Raw genomic sequence first — 22,490 nt, forward strand, 5'->3', positions numbered from 1 at the left:
GAGTGTATGCCCGGTAACAATTTTGAGATCATATGAATAAATGTAGTCCTAGTTCTCTTTTCCCCTCAATCTTCATATTAGTACAAACCTATACGAATTCATTTAATTATAAATTCACCAGGGACTTTCTTCCAGGGGGGATTAAACAACATTTAATCCAAAAAGTACCTTAATGTAACATTAAGACTGATATTTTGAAACTACAAAAGACCAGGACATTCAGGGTTACAGTTTCCACTTTCACAATAATTTTATATTTTGTGCATATACATTATGGCATGATAGTATGTGTAACGAAAATAATTTATTAGGCAAACATTTCACAGATATTGGGTTAACTATAGTATATAAAGGGATCAGACACATATGGGAGAGATATTTCAGGCACTAGCCTCAGACTCAGGAGAGCTGGGTTCAGTTTCCTGTTCTGACAGATTTCAGAGTAGCAGCCGTGTTAGTCTGTATTCGCAAAAAGAAAAGGAGTACTTGTGGCACCTTAGAGACTGACACATTTATTTGAGTATAAGCTTTGGTGAGCTACAGCTCACTTCATCAGCATCCGATGAAGTGAGCTGTAGCTCACGAAAGCTTATGCTCAAATAAATTGGTTAATCTCTAAGGTGCCACAAGTACTCCTTTCCTTTTTTGTTCTGACAGACTTACTGCTGTGTGATCTTTGGTAAGCTACTTACCTTCCCTACCTCACAGCAGTAATCAGAGGATAAATACATTAAATGAAAGTGAAGCTCTCAAATACTACAGGTATGGAAACCATATAACTACCAAAGATAGAACATTCCCTGAAAAGTTTACTTCCATGCATCTAGGGTGACCAGACAGCAAGTGTGAAAAATCAGGACAGTGGGTGGGGGATTATAAGCGCCTATATAAGACAAAGCCCCAAATATCTGGACTGTCCCTATGAAATCGGGACATCTGGTCACCCTACATGCATCTGCAAGCATACCAACAGAAGCATGACTTGTAACAATGCAGACTGCACAATTTGAGATTATGATCCGGATCTTTCTTTAATCAAATGGACTTTTCAGTTTGTTTACCAACCAATGTAAGTGCTTCACTAGTCAAATAGAGGTGTATTGACATGAACCATGTTTCGGGGACTTTTATGTTTGAGGGAGAAGGAAGAAAATTGGAAAATCTTTTAAGGCATTTTTAAGGTTCTTCATCAAATTGTTTTTATATTCACTAGAGAACTTAAAAATGTTATTAATGTTGAGCATTGCTGAAACCCCTACCCAATCATAATAAATCCTGCTTTTTTGTGTTTTACTTGAGCACTTGGGTTGAATAATAATAAGGTAATAAACCACACCAAATTATACAGTAGATGTATAAGATTTTTTATGTTCATGATCATTGGTAAGGATTTGGTTTCGATAGTTGTCAGGATGCTTATAACCTGGGATTGGTACTATTTAGAGTGTTAAATCGAAGTGAATAGAAATGAGTGAATTTGAGGCCAAATCCTGCCATTCTTGGGCACCCAAATCTCCCCTGAGTAAGGACTGAAGGATTTGTCCTGAAATCCACCTTTTTTCAAATTTACTTTAACATACAGTACTAAGCAATACCAATCCCGGGTTTTGGGTGACCTGACTTCAGTCAATGGGAGACATGTCTGAATAACGACTCCCGGAATGACCCTATGGGATAAATAATTTCCAATAGCAGGGCTTATGGTAATTCACAACTGAAGGATAAAATTGACTCTCCTTTATAACGTCCAGAACTGTAAGAGATGTTGGGATTATATGACTGGAGAGTCTCCTTTAGTTCAACATGTGGAACTAAAGTTTTAAATTTCAAAGGTTCCTGGTATCAGAGACAGCACTCCTTGCAGTTGAAGAAATTTCAAATACAATTAATGTGTCATTTGGATTTTTACTTATTTAGGCCCAGATTCTGCACGGTATCTTCTACCGTAGAATGTACCACCTGTGCAAAGTTCCATTGATTTCAGGGGGAGTCTGCATATGTGCAGGAGCCTATGCTAGTGGATACCAATGATTGGGGCCTTAGTTACTTCTCACATTTTAAACTTCAACACACCTGAAATTTCATCTTGTCTCATTTATTCTTGTTAGGCTCCCTCCCCTCCACAGTGTCTATTGTTTTTAATGCTTGTTATTTAATTATAGAATTCGACATCACAAGTTGAACTGCATGCATTTTGTCATTTTCTCATGGATTTTTTTAATCCATGTTGAACAATAAATATATCACAATTCATAGGATGTATGGAGGTAAAATATGTTTCTTGCCAATTTTGTTGTTTCAGGAAGAAAGAGAGTTTCTACGAGTAACTGTAGTTTTTATAGTAGATTGTAGATACAGATTCACACCCTTGGGTGTGCCTGTGCCCTGTGCACCAGACAGAACCCTCTGTATTGCAGTGCCACCACTCACTATGCACGCTCCTTCAAAGGAATGAGCGTTTAGACCCAAGTTTTTATAAGATGTCATACCCCAGAGTCCCTTCAGTGCCTTTCAACCAGCAAAACAATACACATTATTCATCTGAATGAAAACCAACCCAAAACCTGTTTATTGGCAACTTTATGTTCCAGGGAAAAGGAAAAGATGTGACCCTTTTCTAAACCCAAAACATCATGGATTCAGTCTTGGCCTCATTGATGTCAATGGCATTTTTGTCACTGAATTCAATGGAGCCAGGATTTCACACCCTGGTTTTCACCCTTTGTCTCTAACATGCTTTGGAATGTACAGATGACAAGTGCTACATAGTATTATTAATAACCTTTTCTTCTACATCCTAGAGAACTTGGAAATTTTACCAATGGGAAACATTATTCTACAATGACAACAAAATCCGTTCTTCATCTTTTCCGTGTGCAACATTTATAAAATTGTATTACTAATGTTAAGCCAAATTAAACATTAGAGGCCATTACAGTGGATGCACAAGTAGCTAAGGAGCACATATTCAGCAGTTTGTCCTCTTATTTGCTGCACTGGTTGTTATGGAAAGATCAGCATCCAATAATAAAGCTTTATGTTTTACACTTCATAGTCAGTCAGTCAACAGGGTGTGACCCAGGCAGAATTTGACCATGATATTTAAGTATCAATTGTATAACGCCACTATTGAATGAGGAGTTTTTGGTGGCTGCATCACACATTATGAAAATTGCAATCTGCAAGATGCGTAATGTGCTATTCAATCATTTGAATAATTGCTATTTAATCTGACATACTAGTACCTTAGAAATTATCTCAGAATCTCTCACTTGAACATAAACTAGTCAAAAAACCATGTTTCCTGTCAATATTAATTAATGTGAACAATAAAAGACTTGCGTTGCTCTACACACAAATTAGATAAATTCATCAATACAGAATAAATGGCATCTTCTAATCTGAAGTATTTGAAGCACATTCATGCATACTTCAAGATGTTTTTTTTACTTCGAACATGCATGCATTGTCATACATTTTCAATATGCTTAGATATGCTCACTGTGTCTGGGCTTAAAATCTGTCCCTAAAATTGGTGATGCATAAAATAGAACATACAATGGACTGGCTTTGCACACTTTTTCTCATTCATTATCGATGAACCATCATGACTCATAAGTGGCAGATAAAATGTTTTCATCAATTATTTGCATCAAACAATGAATGCAAAGATAACTCACTGCATATCCTTTCTTTCCCTCTTTCTCTAGTTACACAATTCTCAGTTTGCAAATTTGAATTTAAACGATATTATATGCTCATATACCCCTTATATGCACCTGTATTATAAAGTAATGTTGTAGGGTATTACATTTAGTTATATACATTATATATTACATAGGAAATACAGAAATTACTGTTGTAAAATGGATCTAACTTTATACAATTCCACTGACCAAGCCACAAGAGAAATGGGAAGGCTGCAATGCATGTATTGCTTAACAATATTAAGACTGACATTTTGAAACTACAAAAGACAGAACATTCCTTGGTCTGGGTTGTAATTTAGCCAGCTAACTCCTTACCTAGCTTTTCCTTCAGCTAGCCCCTTATTTTCTCAATTAATCCTCAAACCAGGAGGATACAGCAAACAGTTTTCTCCTGCTAGTGTCTGCCTTGCTATGAGGGAGGAGGCAGCATTTATGCTGGTCCCTTTCTCTCAGTTAATCCCGAATTGGTTTGGAAAGAGGGGAGTAATACCCTGCCCTTTCTTTAATGCTCCTGGCCCCAACCCTTAAAGATACAGGATCTTCTCCCAAGCATGTATGTGTGTGTATATACATAACTTTAAAGGGCTAAGCCACGATAGGATTGTCTGAACACTAGGCATCACAACCCTTAAGAGGGCAGACCATCCCATCACACTGGCCCCATGAGTTCTTGCCACTGAAGGAGCTCTTCCAACTACAACATCTGAATTCTCAGACCTCTTTTACACTAAACCATTATTCAGTGGTTCAGGATTAGACAGTCTGAATATGTCTCCTCTCCATTTATTCTCTGCCATCCTGTCCCGCTCTGGCTGTTATCTGCCATAACTACTCTGGTACTCCTTATTACAATTACAGTGTTTTCTTTGTGGGACACATTTCCCTTACAATCTTAGGATCACAAAATGAGCCAGCACTCTTGTGCTAGTTTTTGTTCCCAGTTCTGATTTCTGTCCATTTTTTTCCCCACATGAAAACTGTCCATGCAGATAGAGACAATGGTTTCCATGGAAAACTAATAATATTTTGTTTTTTGCACCAGAATATTTTCGCCTTTAATATACATTGGATAGGGATTCCCTTAGCACTCTAGGTTCTGCCTACTTAGTTTCTTCTTCTGACAACTACCATCTAGAATATTCCCATTGGGAATCAACTTTACGATGCATGACTGTGAGTAGGAGCCATAAGCCCCAACACACACACACACAAGTTTTCAAATTTAAAAGGATTACTTACTTACACTATAGTTGGAAAATATGACTAGAATGGATCTTATATATGTTTCTGATTTCTGTACCTGACCTACTACAAAAGTGTACACAAATGTACTATACCAATTAACTGAAAAAAGCTGATCTGTGCACTTGTAGTCTGCAATTAAATGGGCAAAAAGATACATTTCTGAATGTTCACACTTTACTAGACAAGCATCTGCAATTCCATATAACCACTAATGTTATACCCGGTTCTATAGTGCTCAACATAGGTGTTCTTAACAGTGCAAATTCTATCTATAATAGAGGCACAGGTGACTATAAGGAAGTATTCTGCACGTTACTCAGCCAAAACATCTGTTGGGAGAATGCTTTTTAATCGGATGGTTGCAACTTTAATAATGTTTAATGGGGACAGGGGTGTTAATCCACCCTGACCCCTCTCCCCCCACAAACACACCAAAAAAAATCCTAGATATTTACTTGGATCCAGTATAGTATTAAATGGCTTCCTTAACAAATAATCAATAATCAGGAGACCTAGCAGTTTATCAAGAAGACAATATTAAAGTCACAACTATAAACTAACCCAAGGCAAAGTAAAGATAGAACAGTAAGAGGCCAATATGACATCAGGAGCTCTTTAATGACCTGAAAATGAAAAATGAATCCCACAAAAGGTGGAAATATGGACAAATTCCTAGGGAGATGTACAAAACAACAGCATAAGCATGTAAGGACAAAATCAGAAAGGCTAAGGCACAAAATAAGTTACTCCTAACAAGATAATAAGACGAGGTTCTTTAAATATATTAGGCGCAAGACAAAAATGAAGGAAAAGATGTAGGCCTTCAACCTAGTGAAGGAGGAGAGCTAATCACGCAATCATAGAAATGCAAGGCTGGAAAGGACCTCAAGAAGTCATCAAGTCCAGTTCCCTGCACCAAAGCAGAACCAAATAAACCGAGACTATCCCTGACAGTTGTTTGTCTAACCTGTTCTTAAAACCTCCAATTCCACAATCTCCCTAGGAAGCATATTCCAGAGTTCAACTATGCTTATAGTTGGACAGCTTTTCCAAATATCTAACCTAAATCTCCCTTGCTGCAGATTAAGCCCAATAATTCTTTTCCTACCTTCAGTGGACATGGAGAATAATTGATCTTGGTCCTCTTTATAACAGCCCTTAACATATCTGAAGACTTATCAGGTCCCCTCTCAGTCTTCTTTTCTCAAGACTAAATATGCCCAGGTTTTGTTTTGTTTTGTTTTTTTTAACATTTCCTCATAGGTCAGGTTTTCTAAACCTTTGATCATTTTTGTTGCTCTCCTCTGGACTCTCCCCAGTTTGTCTACATCTTTCTTAAAGTGTGGTGCCCAGAACTGGACACAGTATTCCAGTTTAGGCCTCACCAGTGCCTAGTACACAAGGACAATCACCTCCCATGTCTTACACGCAACACCCCTGTTAATATACCCCATAATGATATTGGCCTTTTTTGCAACTGCATCACACTGTTGACTCATATTCAATTTGTGATCCACTATAACCTCCAGATCCTTCTCAGCAGTACTGTCATCTAGCGAGTTATTCCCCATCTTGGAGTTGTGCATTTGATTTTTTCCTTCCTTAGTGAAGTACTTTGCTCTTGTCTTTATTGAATTTCATCTTGTTGATTTCAGACCAAGTCTCTAATTTGTCAAGGTTATTTTGAATTCTAATCCTGTCCTCCAAAGTGTGTGCTCCTAACAATGATGTCATCTGTAAACTTTGTAAGCATACTCTCCACTCCATTATACAAGTCATTAATGAAAATATTGCTTAGTACCAGATCCAGGACTAACCCCTGAGCAAACCCCACTAAATACATACTCCCAGTTTGACAGCGAACCATTGATAACTACTCTTTTAGTATGGTCTTTCAATGAGTTGTGCACCCACCTTATGGTAATTTCATCTAAGCCACATTTCTCCAGTTTGCTTATGAGAATATTATGTAGAACTGTGTCAAAAGCCTTACTAAAAACCAAGATATATCACATCTATGGCATCCCCCCCATCCACTAGGCAAGTAACTCTGTCAAAGAAGGAAATTAAGTTGTTTTGACATTTGTTCTTGACAAATCCATGCTGGCTATTCCTTACAGCCCTATTATACTCCAGGTGCCTACAAACTGATTGTTTAATAATCTTTTCCAATATCCTCCCAGGTATCAAAGTTAGACTGATTGGTCTATAATTCCCAGGGTCCTCTTTGTTTTCCTTTTTAAAGATAGGTACTATGCTTGCCCTTCTCCAGTTCTCTGGGATATCACCCATCCTCCATTAGTTCTTGAAGATAATCGCTAATGGTTCTGAGATTGCTTAAGCTAGTTCCTTAAGTCTCACAGGATGAATTTCATCAGGCCCCGCCAACTTGATTACATATAATTTATCTAAGTATTCTTTAATCTGTTCTTTCCCTGTTTTGGCTTGCATTCCTTCCTTCTTGTTGTTAATATTAATTGTATTGAGTATCTGGGCACCAGTAATTTTTCTAGTGAAGACTGAAGCAGAATAGGCATTTTTGATGTCATCACTTATTAGCTCTCCTTCCCCACAAGGTAAAGGACCTACACTTTTCTTCATCTTTCTCTTGCTCCTAAAGTATTTATAGAACTTCTTCTTGTTGTCTTATAAATCCCTTGCAAGGTACAACTCATTTTGTGGTTTAACCTTTCTGATTCCACTTCCATATGCTCATGCTATTCTTTTGCACTCCTTCTTAGCAATCTGTGTTTCCACTTTCTAGGATTCCTTTTTGGTTTAAGTCCTATTTTGATCTTAGGTACATGAGAGGAAATTCAGCCCCAGTGATGTCAGTGCCAAAACTCCCACTGACTTTAACAGAACCAAGATTTCACCCACAGTCATTAATCACAGCTTATTTGGTAAAATCAGATGTTGTGCACACATGTCTACATTTACTGACATATAAAGACAACCCTTCCAGCAAATTCTATATATTCTTCCTGTAACCCCTGAGAAATAATTACATTTCTTGTCATCTTATCTGCTTTGTACTACTTTATCCTCTCCTTCTGTTGTTCACAAATAATACCCATTGTTGGTAAGGGGAGTTAAACTTGCAGAGTTAAGTTTATTGAATGGACTTTTTTTTATTTTATAGCAAGCACAAGTAAGAGTGTACTGATACTGGAAAAGGATGTGGTAATGTATCTCAAGGAATTACTGTGAATACATTTTTAGCTCTAGTCTCAAATTTAATAGTATCCATATACAAAATCTTTCTCTCCTAGCAATAAATTTTGAAGAGCGAGCTCATACCATACAATTATTACATACTGAATTTGGTAGTTATAGGCTCTGGCTTAAAATAAGTTGTTAGTCTTGCTTGGTTAAAAAAGCATCCCAAACTTGTATCAAAATAGGCATGTAAAATCCTCTCAGTGTATTGCCCTTGAGATCCATTTTAACAGATGTACTTGCAAGCCATTAAAAAATAAAAGGAAACTACCCTGTGGACTACCTGAAAATAAAATACTTTTTATTCTATACTTATGAATACAGATTTCCTTTTATATAAAAAATACAGAAACCTATGTTTTTGATATACAAAATTTCACATCTTTCAGCATCACATCTTTGATACAGAAAGCAGAACTTATAACTTCCTAAACCATGGCAAAACTGCAGCAGAATCACTGTAAAGACAATAAGCCGCCTAAATGTTATGAGAGGAAATGGCTGTTAAAATGGAGATATTAAAAGGAAACACTGTGAAAACTTAAACCATACCAGGTCTTTTTTCACTAGTAAGAGCAAATTACAAATTGTTACTCAATAGGATTTATTCAACTTTCCTAAGATACAAATACCACAGATATTCATTGCACTGATTTGAAGGGCTACAAAATTCTTTCTTTACGACTATGATGTGACATGGTTGAGCAAAGGAGTTGCCAAAAAGTGATAGGTTCTTGACCCTTCTTGCCTGCAAATGCAAGGATGGGGCAAGTAAGATGTGTGCACAGTGCCTTACTGCTGCTCCAAAACAAAGAATTGTACACTCCCACCTACTGCCCACTGTCAACAACATGTGTATGTGTGGGAGGAGGTGAAGGGCCTGACTATACACCCATGCTAGCTGACCATATTCCTTTAGGGCCACAGAGAACCAACAGACATGATAGCTAGTTCCAAGATCATGTCTGAACCCTGTTTTAGTTGGACAGAGGTGTGTTGGCAGGGGGAAGAAAAGTTGAAAGAAACATTCTGACTCCACTTTCTTTCGCGTACACCCACGCACGAAGCCAGAATTATTTTGCTCTTTATATGCATCACTGTGATATACAGTAAAGTTGAAGAGTGGCCGGTAACATAGGCATATCTAAAGCTACATAGCAGCTACTTCATCAGTAAACTTAGGAAGACAGAAGCAAGGGAATGTATTATTAATCAGAGAGATAAGGAATCCAAGGGAACAGTTTACTAACATACTTAGAAATACTGAACCATGTACTGGCAAAGACCTCAGTACAAAATATTCACTAAAATCCCATGTCCTTGCAGGATATAGTCTACGATGCTCCCACAAAACTCAGGATAGTAACTGATGTTTTAGAAACAGCTAAAATCAGGTGGAATGTCTTAAGTTAGCATAAACCAATTTACATTATATCAATTATTGAGCAGAATTGTAATGTCTCCTAGTAGTATCTTTCTAAAATGCACTTGTGGAACTAATAGAATAAAGATATTAATGTTGGACTGACAACTCTCACAATCTTCTACATTTATACACTGGAATAACGCATGACATTTATATCTATTGTTTGTCTTATGACAATAAGAAATACTGGTTGTTCCTTTTTGTTTAGCACGACCCCTTCCTTCACTCATCAATCTGCCTGGAGATGTAACCTGCATGAGAACCAAACTGAGAAATGTAAGAATATTTCTTGGTATTCTGAATTTTTTTTTTAAATTTTGCCAACGAGGAAGTAAACAAACTAACAATAATTTGGCATATACTATATGCTGACAGGACTAGCCTTGAGAAAAAATGACAATTTTTCGTTTCTTTTTTAAATGAGCCGTTCTGAAAATATTTCACCAAGTAAAGGATTTTTTTTATTCTCCAATCAGTTTGCAAAGTCATAAAACCCTTCTAATGACCTACCTGTACAGCGACACCCATGATGAACTGCCTAATGATAATGGTAAGGCAAAAGGATGGTTAGCAACTCTCTAATATATACTGTCCAATTACCTATTTTAAATCAAACTATGAAGTCTAAGCTTAGCTAATAGATGTAACTTTGTTCCTATTAGTGTAACCCATCATTCCCCTCCCCCATTCTCTCCCTTCCCCCTTCCATTGTTTTTTATAGCTACCTGTTAAATTCTAAATAGGGACAAGAAGTAAGTTGTTTAAGAGGGGAAAGTATTGTCTTATAGTTTGTTTATACAGTGCTCAGCACAATGGGCCCCCATCTTGATTGGCATCTCTGGGCACAACTACAGTACAAATAACTTATTATTTCTGGTCTGATCAAAATAAAACTATTGAACACAGAGTATTTTTATTATACAGGAGTGTATATTGCACGTACAGTTTTTTCTTTACTGTTTCAAAGTCTGCGAGTTATTTATTTTCAGTTCCAGAAATGTTCATTGTTAAGAACATACACGGAGGATTCGTCAGTGTAAAAACCTTGGGAAAGTTGTGGCATTTCCTACAATTAGTTAGTGATCTCTGATGTGTTACGGGTTCCTCAATCCCATTTCAATCATGTTTAGGCCTCGACATGGGAAAGAAATTGCATTTGTTAAATTGGTTGATTAGCTAATCCATCGTCAGGAGATAAAGTGCTCGTGCTGATTTTTTTCATCTGTCTTAGCAGTTTCTGATATTTCTGACCACACATTTTTGTTGACATCTGCAAATGTCAATGGAATTGCTTCAGTGGCTCCGTTCCTTTTTCTATAAAAGGTTTCAGAGGGTAGTCTGGAGCAATCCATCTTCTGCTCTCAACTGGGCGTGCGCTGTCTCCTATTTCATTACTTTATCCTGTTTAAAGCTGGGATGGAGTGGGCCAATGAGGGAATATCCACTGTGGTGTAAGCTGAAGACACTCAGCCTTATAGTTCCACCATACCTGGCCCAACTAGAAAAAGGGATTGATTCTCCACACCAATTACATGCCAGTGTAAGAGAAGGGAGAATCTGATGCACATCATCTACATAAAAACCTTTGAATTTCTAAACTTTGTATATGACAATTTCCTCGTTCAAAAAGTGTTGCAGCAAAAGGGAAATTCTATATTAGACTTTGCCCTAACACATAAAGAGGAACTGATCAGAGACCTAAAAAAGTTAATAGTAGCTTAGGTACAAGTGATCGTGACATGATCAGATTTATAATGTGCAAACAGAATAAAGTCCAGACCAGTAATCTATATATTTGGTGCTTTAATAGGGTCAATTTCACAAAGCTGAAAATAATGATGAGCTATGCCAGCTAGGAAGAATTTAATCACAAAAATTTGAATGATAATTGGGAATCATTTAAGGCCACTTTATTAGATGCCCAAAAGCCACAATCCCACAACTGAGAAAGAAAGTCATGATGGTTAAAAAAACCCAACCTGGTTTAGAAGGAGAAGAGGAGGCAGTTGTAAAAAAAAAAAAAAATTAAAAATATACAAATGGAAGAAAGGAGAAGTTGATAGTAAGAAATATAAATCAGTATTTAGGAATTGTAAAAAAACTGATAAGGGAAGCCAAAGGACACAAGGAGAAATCTATGGCCAGCAAAATTAGGGGCAATAAGAAGTTTCTTAAATATATTAGGAACAAAAAGAATTTTGACAATGGTATTAGACTATTACTAGATGGAAATGGTAGAATTATCATTAATAGTGCAGAAAAGAGCGAGGCATTCAATAAATATTTCTGTTCTATATTGGAGAAAAACAGATGATGAAGATAACAGACTTGTCATTCCTTTGGTATCTTTGGAGGATGCTAAATAAAAGCTAGTACAGTCAGACATTTTTAAATCAGCACGTCCAGATAACTTGTATCCAAGATTTGTAAAAGAGCTAGCTGAGGAACTCACTGGACCATTAATATTGATTTTCAGTAAGTCTTGGAACAGTGGGGAAGTTCCAGAAGACTGGAAGAAAGCTGAAGTTGTGCCAATTTTTAAAAAGGGTAAATTGAATGACCCAGGTAATTACAGACCTGTCAGTCTGATACTGATCCCAGGCAACATAATGGAGTGGCAAATACAGGACTCAATTAATAATGCACTAAAGGAGGGTAGTGTAATTACTGCAAATTAGCATGGGTTTATTGAAAATAGATCCTGTCATATTAACTTCATATCTTTTTTAATGAGACTACAGATTTGACTGACAACGGTAATAGTATTGACTTAATATACTTTGACTTGATACTACATGACATTTTGATTAAAAAACTAGAATGTAACAAAGTTAACATTAAAGGGATTGAAAACTGGCTAACTGATAGATCTCAAAATGTAAGTGTAATCAGGAAATCATCATCAACTAGATGGGTTTCCACTGGGGTCTTGCAGGAATCGATTTTGGCATTATGATATTTAACTATTTTATCAATGTTCTAGAAACAAACAGTTATCACTGATGAAGTTTGCAGATGACACAAAAAGTAGGGCAGTAGTAAATAATGAAAAGCACAGGTCACTGATTCAGAATGATCCGGATCACTTTGTAAACTTGGTGTTTTAATGTGGTTATATGTAAATGTATACATTTAGGAACAAAAATGTAGGCCATAGTTATAGAATAGGGGCATCTATCCTGGGAAGCAGTGGCCCTGAAAGAGATTTGTGGGAGGTGGATAATCAGGTGAACATATGCTGCCAGTGTGATGCTGTGGTCAAAAGAGCTAATGCGATCCTTGGATGTATAAACAAAGGAATCTCAAATAGAAGTGGAGAGGTTATTTCACCTCTGTATATAAGTGGTTTTCAAACTTTTTTTCTGGGGACCCAGTTGAAGAAAACTGTTGACGCCCGCAACCCAACGGAGCTCAGGATGAGAGGTTTGGGGTGTGGGAGGGGCTCAGGACTAGGGCATAGTGTTGGGGTGCCAGGTGAGGACTGCGGGGTGGGACTGGGAATGAAGGTTTCAGGGTGTGGGAGGGGGCTCTGGATTGGGGCAGGGAATTGGGGGTGGGTCAGGGCTCTGGGCTGGGGGGGGAAGGCTCTGGGGTGGGGCCCGGGATGAGGAGCTGGGGTACAGGAGGGGCTCTGGGTTTGCGGGGGGCTTAGCGCTGGGGCAGAGGGTTGGGGTGCAGGAGGGGCTCAGGGCTCTGGGCTGGGGGTGCAGGAAGGGGTTCTGGGTTTAAGGGGCTCAGGGCTGGGGCAGGGGATTGGGGCGCAGACTTACCTCCGGCGGCTCCCGGTCAGCAACACAGCCAGGGTGCAGAGGCAGGCTTCCCACCTGTCCTGGCACCATGGACTGTGCTGCGCCCCGGAAGCGGCCAGCAGCAGGTCCAGCTCCTAGGCAGAGGCGCGTAAGTGACTCTGCATGGCTCTCACCCACAGGCACTGCCTCCCCTCCCCCCGCTCCCATTGGCCAATTTCTGGTCAATGGGAGTGCAGAGCCAATGCCCGGGGCAGGGGCAGCACGCGGAGCCCCGTGGCCCCCCCTGCCTAGAAGCCAGACCTGCTGCTGGCTGCTTCCGAGGCGCAGCACGGTGTCAAACAGGTAGGCACTAGCCTGCCTTACCTGGGCAGAACTGCTGATGGGACTTTTAGAGTCCTGGTAGGTGGTGCTGACCAGAGCCGCTAGGGTCTCTGGGTGCTGCGCAAGGCGACCCAGTGCCTTACGTGCCGCGACCCGAACTTTAAAGAACACTGGACTAAATGATCACAACTGTCCCTTCTGGCCTTAGACTCTATAAAACTTTGAATCTAAGACTGGTTCAAAGACAATTGAGAGATGGATTAAGATAATTCAGACAAGATGGAGCTAATGTTAATAAAATGGAGTAATCATCCCAAAGTACAGGTGAGCCAACTAGTCCAGCATTTGTCCCACAGGCTCACAGTCTGGAGGCCTTACTAGACCCAAGTAGCTAAAGTAGTAATTATGATCAAGACTATTCTTCTAATCTACAGTTGGTGAAACTACTATGATCTGATTGCTTTCCCTGGATGTTGACCTTGCTACACTTTATACATACTTTTGTTACCAACACCAAACTGCTGCAATTGGCTTTACACAGGGCTGAACCTTGGAATCATTTAGAAGCTGAAGTTAGTACCAATTGCTGCACCTTGCTTATTAAGGAAACATTAGACAGTACACTGGCAACAAGTGCAGATCACAAAGTACCAGTTAGAATCAGGGCATTATTCTAAGTGTTTACCTAGGAAGCTTAAACTGTTTGGGATCTGGCTACCTATAAGGTTACCCTTCTCATGCAATACTGCTGCAGTTGTGATCAGCAGAGGCACTTGAGCTGGATCCTCTTACACACCCATTTTAAGTGGGACACAGCTGCTAGTAGGGCACTTTTCTTGAAGTGTTTTCAACTGTGGAACTTGTTATTGCCTTGGTTCACCAAAGCCCATTGTTTGTAGTTTACATTTTATTATCACAGAGAAACCTAGAATCATTAATATGTCTTATGAATAAATTAAATGAACCATGTACTGACAGGAAGTTAAATAATGGTAGGCCTTCTGTATAGCTAGCTTCCATTATGTGTGAATGGGACATCTTACTGCCACGAATACTTAGAAAGCAAATTGAATAATTCAAAATATATTTCATTCTATGATTTTAAAAGTAATGGTCTTCAATTCAAGTGATTATTAAACCATAAATAATTCTAAATCTCTTGGCAAGTTAAGGGTATTGCTTCATAGGTCTGTGGTAGCTCCTCTGTTGTGCTAAGACAGTTATTTGTACAGAGTCCAAAAGTTTCAGTTCTCAAACCTCTTTTCTATCGTCTCCTTACTTGTATTCGTAATTATCAATCTTGGTGATACTCATCAGTCTCCCTCACACATACAATAACTTCTTCCTGTTCCACCTCTTTTGTCTTAACAAATAAACTTGTGGATATTTGTTTCACCTCCTGTCAGCTACAGATGGTGAAGACAGAAGTACTTCTTTTGGGCACGATGAGTATCCTTAAACATAGCACTTTCTTTCTTCAACATTCCTCCTTCACTCAGATTGTAACTTGCCTCTACCATCTACTCTAAGCCATTTTTACCACCACTGTCAACCTGACCTTGAACTCTGCTCCTCTTTCCATACCTTGTACATCAGAAAATCTGTCTACAGTCACCTAAGTAACAATGGCTGTGCACATAACTGCCTCACCTTAGATCTCTGCATTTGCATTCATCTTTTTTCATCTTCATTTTTGAAAATCCATAGTCTATGGCCTCCTAAAGGTATAGGATTTAGAACTCTAGCATGTGCAGAATTTTGTCACCTGCCTCCCCACATGCTAAAAAAAATGTGAAGATCTCACCCCCTCCTGAAACATCTCCAGCCTATTCGGTTCAGGACCCAGTTCAATCCAAAAGAACTTTTCCTTGTTTTTAAGCCTCCAAATGAACTTAAAGAGTCACTAAGGCAGACTGGTTCCTCTCTCCACTTCCTCCACTCATTTAGCACCATTGTGCTCTCTGTCTTTTCACACATCACCACATTAGCTCTAATATTTACTGTTCTGCTGTTTCTTCCTACCACTGAAGTCGACTTTTTCCCTCATCTCCCATACTCAACAAATTTCCGTCTCTTCAGATCTTAACTTAAAATATATATATATTTTTTTTTCCAATGCTTATGATGATATTCTTTCATTTATAAAATATCTTTTCATAAATGTTATGTAATTTCTATCTTATGCCAAAATCACATTTTGCAATTCTTGAAAGTTTAGGGATACAGATTTATACAAGATGTTATGCCAATAAAGTTGTATTACACCACAGTACACAATCAGTAACTGAATTTTAAAACCTACCTGGGTTTTTCATCCTGCTTTACCTGGCTGGCTTGATGCAATTGCTCAGGCATAGTTAAGTAAGTTGTAGATTCCACTAAAATGACTCTGAAAAAAAGCAAACATGCATTCTTACTGTACATATTATTTACAAAATGGAAGTTTATTACTTTATCTAAAAATCTGAAACGAAGTCCTGGTAAAGAAAAGTATTATGGTCCTCACATTGGAAAACTTAAAAAGTACACTAAAATGTGCAAAAATATAAGGGACAAGAAGTTTACTTTTTTTCAAAATTATGACCCAAGTTTCAAATTCACAAAAATTCCAAGACACTTCTCAAAACATAAGCCTCAATTAACTTCTTTGTAATTTAATAATGGAAAAAAATGGTTACTAACCTTTCTGTAACTGTTATTCTTCAAGAGGTGTTGTGCGTTTCCATTCCACTGTAGGTGCGTGCACTGGACACACACACTCACCTAGAGTGGAATGGACATGTGCAGTCACTCAGACAAGAACCTACTTGGAGCCACCTATTCAAGGAGCAAGTATATTATGAAAAACCAAAACTATTACTTTAGCTAGATCATAGGTCAATTTGGAGTCCTTACTGCAAATCGATGAAGAAACACTTTTCAAATGACATATGGCATAACCTTCAACACATCCTCAGCCATAGTAAAGAAAATAAAAATCTGAACATTCGGCAACGTCCCACAGCTTAATAGAACTCAGGTATTAACATTAAAATAGGAACTATTTTTTCCAAAAAATTTACATATCCAGAGACTAATTCCATACTGAACAAAATGAAACATCCAACTGTCTCTGCTCATCAATGTAACTTTCCAGTAACTATGAGTAAGGCGGTGAGTTGGTCATGGATTCCGTGACTTTCTGTGACCTCTGTGACTTCTGCAGAGGCTGGTGCTGGTTCAGGGGCTGTCCAAGCCTGGCAGCCCCTGGGCCAGCAGCAGTTTGGTGTGTGGGAGGGGGCTCATGCCTAGAGGCAGGAGGGCTCTTACCTCGGGGTATGGGGGCTCCCACTGGCATGGTCCTACAGCTCCTAGGCTGCGGAAGGGCATAAGTAGGTTTTTGTTTGAGTGACTGCACATGTCCCACTGGCTGCGGTTCCACCCCCAGTCTCTCCAGTACTTTAAGTAAACCCTTTCCCAGAAATCCAACCTTGTGGGTACTCTGAATTTACAGTTTAGCTCTTCAGGCACACATGATAGTGAATGCAGACTGTCTCATGAGTTTGTAAGAGCTTCAAAAAACACTCTTTACTTTAGTGAGACAAGAATTATGCAGACCTAGACAAAACTAAAAATACCTATTCTCATTTCCCTGCTTCAATTTCCTCACTACTCAGATGTTATTTGGGCTTTCTGGGGTGTTCAGGATCCCCCTTCCTGAACATGACTTCTCTGAATCATGAATCTGTCTCTTTCCTCTGCAGCCAGTTTCCTATCTGCTCTCCCTATAAAGTGGCCAGCAAAAGAACCTCTCTTTTACAACTTCCTCTTTGATGAGGTGACCCTCTGATCAGTTTAGTTAAGAGATTGAAGTCCCTTACCAGGTAATCGGTTGCTTAGTTACTTTTTCCCTGGAGTTCAAACTGAAAAATTGGTATGCCCTGGGTAGAGAAGCTCTTTGTTCAAAGGTACACCATTTGAATGGATGATTATCAAAGTTTAATGACCCTCTATTGTTAGCCCTGTGCCAGGTACAAGAATTTCTCTTGTCACTTCCAATGAGTTTTAGCTCTCAGTACGGAGGCAACAGACAGCAGAGAAGGCAAACAAGCTCCACATTCAAACTAGGATTTGGAATCTGACACAGATACACAGAGCCTCCAATATCAACCAGAATTCCCCTAAGTAGTCACACTGACCATGACACATAATACTCCAAGTGCGTGAGGGTAGCAGAACCTGGACTAAATATATTGATGCAGCTCCAGCTCTCCCTAAGGCTATGTCTACAGAGCCCTGCGGTTCAGACTAGGGGGATGTGAATTGCAGCACACACTTAACTCCTCCATGTGGACCATGTGGGTGTGAACTAAAAGGTACATAGTTTACATTTATGTAGTTCTCTTTAAACAGCAATTCACACCATCAAAGTCCAAACTGTGGGGCGATGTAGACAAGCCCTCAGCATAGGCACTTATATAACTTGAGTGCCAATTTAAACAATACTCCACGTTGTGGTCTCAAATCATCATTTCACTGGCCTTCGGGAGTTTTGTCCTGATCAAACTTTCACTGTTCGTCTTTGATGAGCTAATATGACCCCTATCCATGCAAAGCATGTTTGATAATGTTTTAAACTTGGATGTGTAAAATTAGAGACGGAGTTAGGTACCTAAGTAAAGAGTCCTTATGTGTTCATGGCTCTCAGTGAAGCCAAAGACAGTGGTGAACGATCAGCCCCTCTGAAAATCAGGCCATGTTTATCTACATGCCTAAAAAGGATTTAGACACCTAATTTTAGGCACCCTACCTTTGGGTGAGGTGCTTAAACTGTTCTTGCTTGTTTAAGAAGCTAATGCACCCTGCATTTGCTAATGATGCAAAGTTCAAATGCCCCTGTTGGAAAAACAACAAGGAGTCCTTGTGGCACCTTAGAGACTAAGATTTATTTGGGCATAAGCTTTCATGGGCTAAAACCCACTCCATCAGATGCATGGAGTGGAAAATACAGTAGGGAGGTATAAATACAAAGCATATGAAAAGATGGGCATTGCCTTACCAAGTGGGGGGTCAGTGCTAACGAGACAATTCAATTAAGGTGGAAGTGGTCTATTCTCAACAGTTGACAAGAAGGGGTGGAAATCACTTTTGTAGAGCTAATGAGGCCAATGTAAACAAAGTGGCCCATTTCAAACAGTTGACAAGAAGGAGTGAGTATCAGCAGGGGAATATTAGTTTTTGTAGTGATCCATCCTCTCCCAGTCTTTATTCAGGTCTAATTTGATGGTGTCCAGTTTGCAAATTAATTCCAGTTCTGCAATTTCTCATTGGAGTCTGTGTTTGAAGTTTTTTTGTTGGAGAATTGGGACTTTTAAGTCTGTTATTGAGTGTCTAGGGAGACTGAAGTGTTCTCCTACTGGTTCTTGAATGTTATAATTCTTGATGTCAGATTTGTGCCCATTTATTCTTTTGCGTAGAGATTGTCCAGTTTGGCCAATGTACATGGCAGAGGGGCACTGCTGGCACATATCACATTGGTAGATGTGCAGGTGAACGAGCCCCCTGATGGTCTGGCTGATGTGGTTAGGCCCTATGATAGTGTCCCTTGAATAGATATGCGGACAGAGTTGGCACCGGGGTTTGTTGCAAGGTTTGGCCACAAGGACTCCTCATTGTTTTTGCTGATACAGACTAACACGGCTACCACTCTGAAACCTATTGGAAAAAGACAGTCTGACCAAATCTCTGGGAGTAGGTACAGATATTCTGTCTTCTTGAGGCATCACAGCACACTCTCAAGACAATGTTATGAAAGGAAGAGGATTGACATGACGGTCAACTCAGGTTTCCCCTCACCAAGTATATGGCCATCTCCAGGGTAGAAGAGAGATCTACAGCTCTCCTGGATGGTCAACTCAATTGGGAAGGTACTGGGTACACTGCTATTTGAACTGTAATGCCTCCCTGAGAGAAGGCAGAGAGACAACAGGTTGTCAGGCATTTGCTCACTAAATCATCTATGGACATTGATGATTTGCACTAACTGTTGCCTTTTTTGGGCCAAGTTATTCAATGGGGGTGGGAAAGCAACTAGAACACCAGCTGTTGTCCTCACCTTTCCTTGTTTTCTGTTGCTCAGATTTCTAACATGGGAATGGTACAGAGATTACACATGGATCTTGCAATCTGATGATCTCCTCCCACCAATGGATAGAAGTCAGGTGCCTCTGGTGACTTTTTAAAGTAGTGTTTTTAAATGAAGTCATACCCATATATTTGATACCAATTAGGGATGTTGATTAATCACAGTTAACTCACGCGATTAACTAAAAAAAATTAATCACAATTAAAAAAATTAATTGCAATTAATTGTAGTTTTAATCACACTGTTAAACAATAGAATATCAATTGAAATTTATTACATATTTTGGATGTTTTCTACATTTTCAAATATATTCATTTCAATTACAACACAGAATACAAAGTGTACAGTGCTCACTTTATATTATTTTTATTACAAATATTTGCACTGTAAAAATGATAAAAGAAATAGTTTTCAGAGTAGCAGCCGTGTTAGTCTGTATTCTCAAAAAGAAAAGGAGTACTTGTGGCACCTTAGAGACTAACCAATTTATTTGAGCATAAGCTTTCGTGAGCTACAGCTCACTTCATCGGATGTATAAAATAGTATTGAAAATAGGTGAATTGAAAAATAGTATTTTTCAATTCACCTAATGCAAGTACTGTAGTGCAATTTCTTTACCATGACAGTTGAACTTACAAATGTAGAATTAGGTACAAAAAAGCCTGCATTCAAAAATAAAACAAAGTAAAACTTTAGAGCCTACAAGTCTAATCAGTCCTACTTCTTGTTCCGCCAATCACTCAGACAAACAAGCTTGTTTATATTTGCAGAAGATAATGTTGCCCACTTCTTGTTTACAATGTCACCTGAAAGTGAGAACAGGTGTACACATAGTACTGTTGTAGCCGGTGTCGCAAGATATTTACGTGCCAGATGCGCTAAAGATTCATATGTCTCTTCATGCTTCAACCAGCATTCCAGAGGACATGTGTCCATGCTGATGACAGGTTCTGCTCGATAATGATCCAAAGCAGTGCGGACCGACGCATGTTCATTCTCATCATCTGAGTCAGATGCCACCAGCAGAAGGTTGATTTTCTTTTTTGGTGGTTCAGGTTCTGTCGCTTCCGCGTAAGAGTGTTGCTTTTATAAGACTTCTGAAAGCATGCTCCACACCTCGTCCCTCTCAGATTTTGGAAGGCACTTCAGATTTTTAAACTTTTGGTTGGGTGCTGTAACTATCTTTAGAAATCTCACATTGGTACCTTCTTTGCGTTTTGTCAAATCTGCAGTGAAAGTGTTCTTAAAATGAACAACATGTGCTGGGTCATCATCTGAGACTGCTAGAACATGAAATATATGCCAGAATGTGGGTAAAACAGAGCAGGAGACACACAATTCTCCCTCAAGGAGTTCAGTCACAAATTTAATTAGCACATTTTTTTAACAAGCATCATCAGCATGAAAGCATGTCCTCTGGAACGGCGGCTGAAGCACAAAGAGGCATATGAATCTTTAGCGCATCTGGCACGTAAATATCTTGCGACGCTGGCTTCAACAGTGGCACGTGAATGCCTGTTCTCTGTTTCAAATGACATTGTAATTAAGAAGTGGGTAGCATTATTTCCTGTAAATGTAAACAAACTTGTCTGTCTTAGAGATTGGCTGAACAAGAAGTAGGACTGAGTGGACTTGTAGTCTCTAAACTTTTACATTGTTTTATTTTTGAGTGCAGTTATGTAACCAAAAAAAAATCTACATTTGTAAGTTTCATTTTCATGATAAAGAGATTGCACGACAGTACTTGCATGTGGTGAATTGAAAAATACTATTTCTTTCGGTTTTTACAGTGCAAATATTTGTAATCAAAAATAAATATAACGTGAGCACTGTACACTTTGTGTTCTGTTTTGTAATTTAAATCAGTATATTTGAAAATGTAGAAAACATCAAAAAATATTTAAATAAATGGTATTCTATTATTCTTTAACTGGGCAATTAAATCGCGATCAAGTTTTTTAATTGCCCGATTAATCGTGATGAATTTTTTTAAATGCTTGACAGCCCTAGTACAAATCACATTAAATAATATCCATTTCCACAATATATTCATCTGGTGCATTAAACTTCTGGTTTTCCTGTTGTGATAAATCCCTTTCCCATTTTTGTCAAATGAAAAATAAAAATACCAGAATAAGCTCAGATAGCCAAATGGGGTGATGATTTTAGTGTATCACTCAATTTTTATGCTTTTATACCCTTTTTCTCCCTTATTTGTTTAGTTTTTCTCTGAAATATTGGAGAGGCTCTCTAATTTACTAATTAATTAATTCATGTATGAATTCTATGAAAATATAGGAAAATATCTGTGACTTCACCCCTAAAAAACCTTTAGCAGCTTCTCTTCTTTTTTTCCCTAGAAAACTCTTGTCTACTCATTCTGACACTGAGTGGTTTTCCACATTTGGATCCTATCTACTTCCGTTTTGATTTGTGCAACACTAAGAATAATTTAGCTGATCAAAAACAGAAAGCGGGGAGGGAGAGAAAACAGTAAGTCATTGGCCAAGCACTACAATTTTGATAATGCTGTTGTAGAATTTCTATTTTACCATACTTGCTATGGAACAATCAAGTATAAACTGATCTCAACAACCAGTAGACAGAACTCACTCAGCCTGGTCAAACCAAATGTCTATATTTTTTCTGAACCATACTAAGAAAGCAGTAGCAGAAGGAAGATAATATCTGTACAG

The 22,490-nt window shown here is 38.6% G+C and overlaps 1 protein-coding gene across 1 annotated transcript in view; it reads right to left on the minus strand.

Annotated features, from left to right (window-relative positions):
- Positions 1 to 22,490, minus strand: part of CFAP47 (cilia and flagella associated protein 47) — a 642,446-nt gene that overhangs the window by 385,855 nt on the left and 234,101 nt on the right. Inside the window, exon 40 of the mRNA XM_037902107.2 lies at positions 15,973 to 16,059. Coding sequence (XP_037758035.1) covers positions 15,973 to 16,059 — 87 coding nt within the window. The remainder of the gene's footprint in view (positions 1 to 15,972; positions 16,060 to 22,490) is intronic.

The sequence above is a fragment of the Chelonia mydas genome, chromosome 1, assembly GCF_015237465.2.
Source record: "Chelonia mydas isolate rCheMyd1 chromosome 1, rCheMyd1.pri.v2, whole genome shotgun sequence".
Taxonomy (NCBI): domain Eukaryota; kingdom Metazoa; phylum Chordata; order Testudines; family Cheloniidae; genus Chelonia; species Chelonia mydas.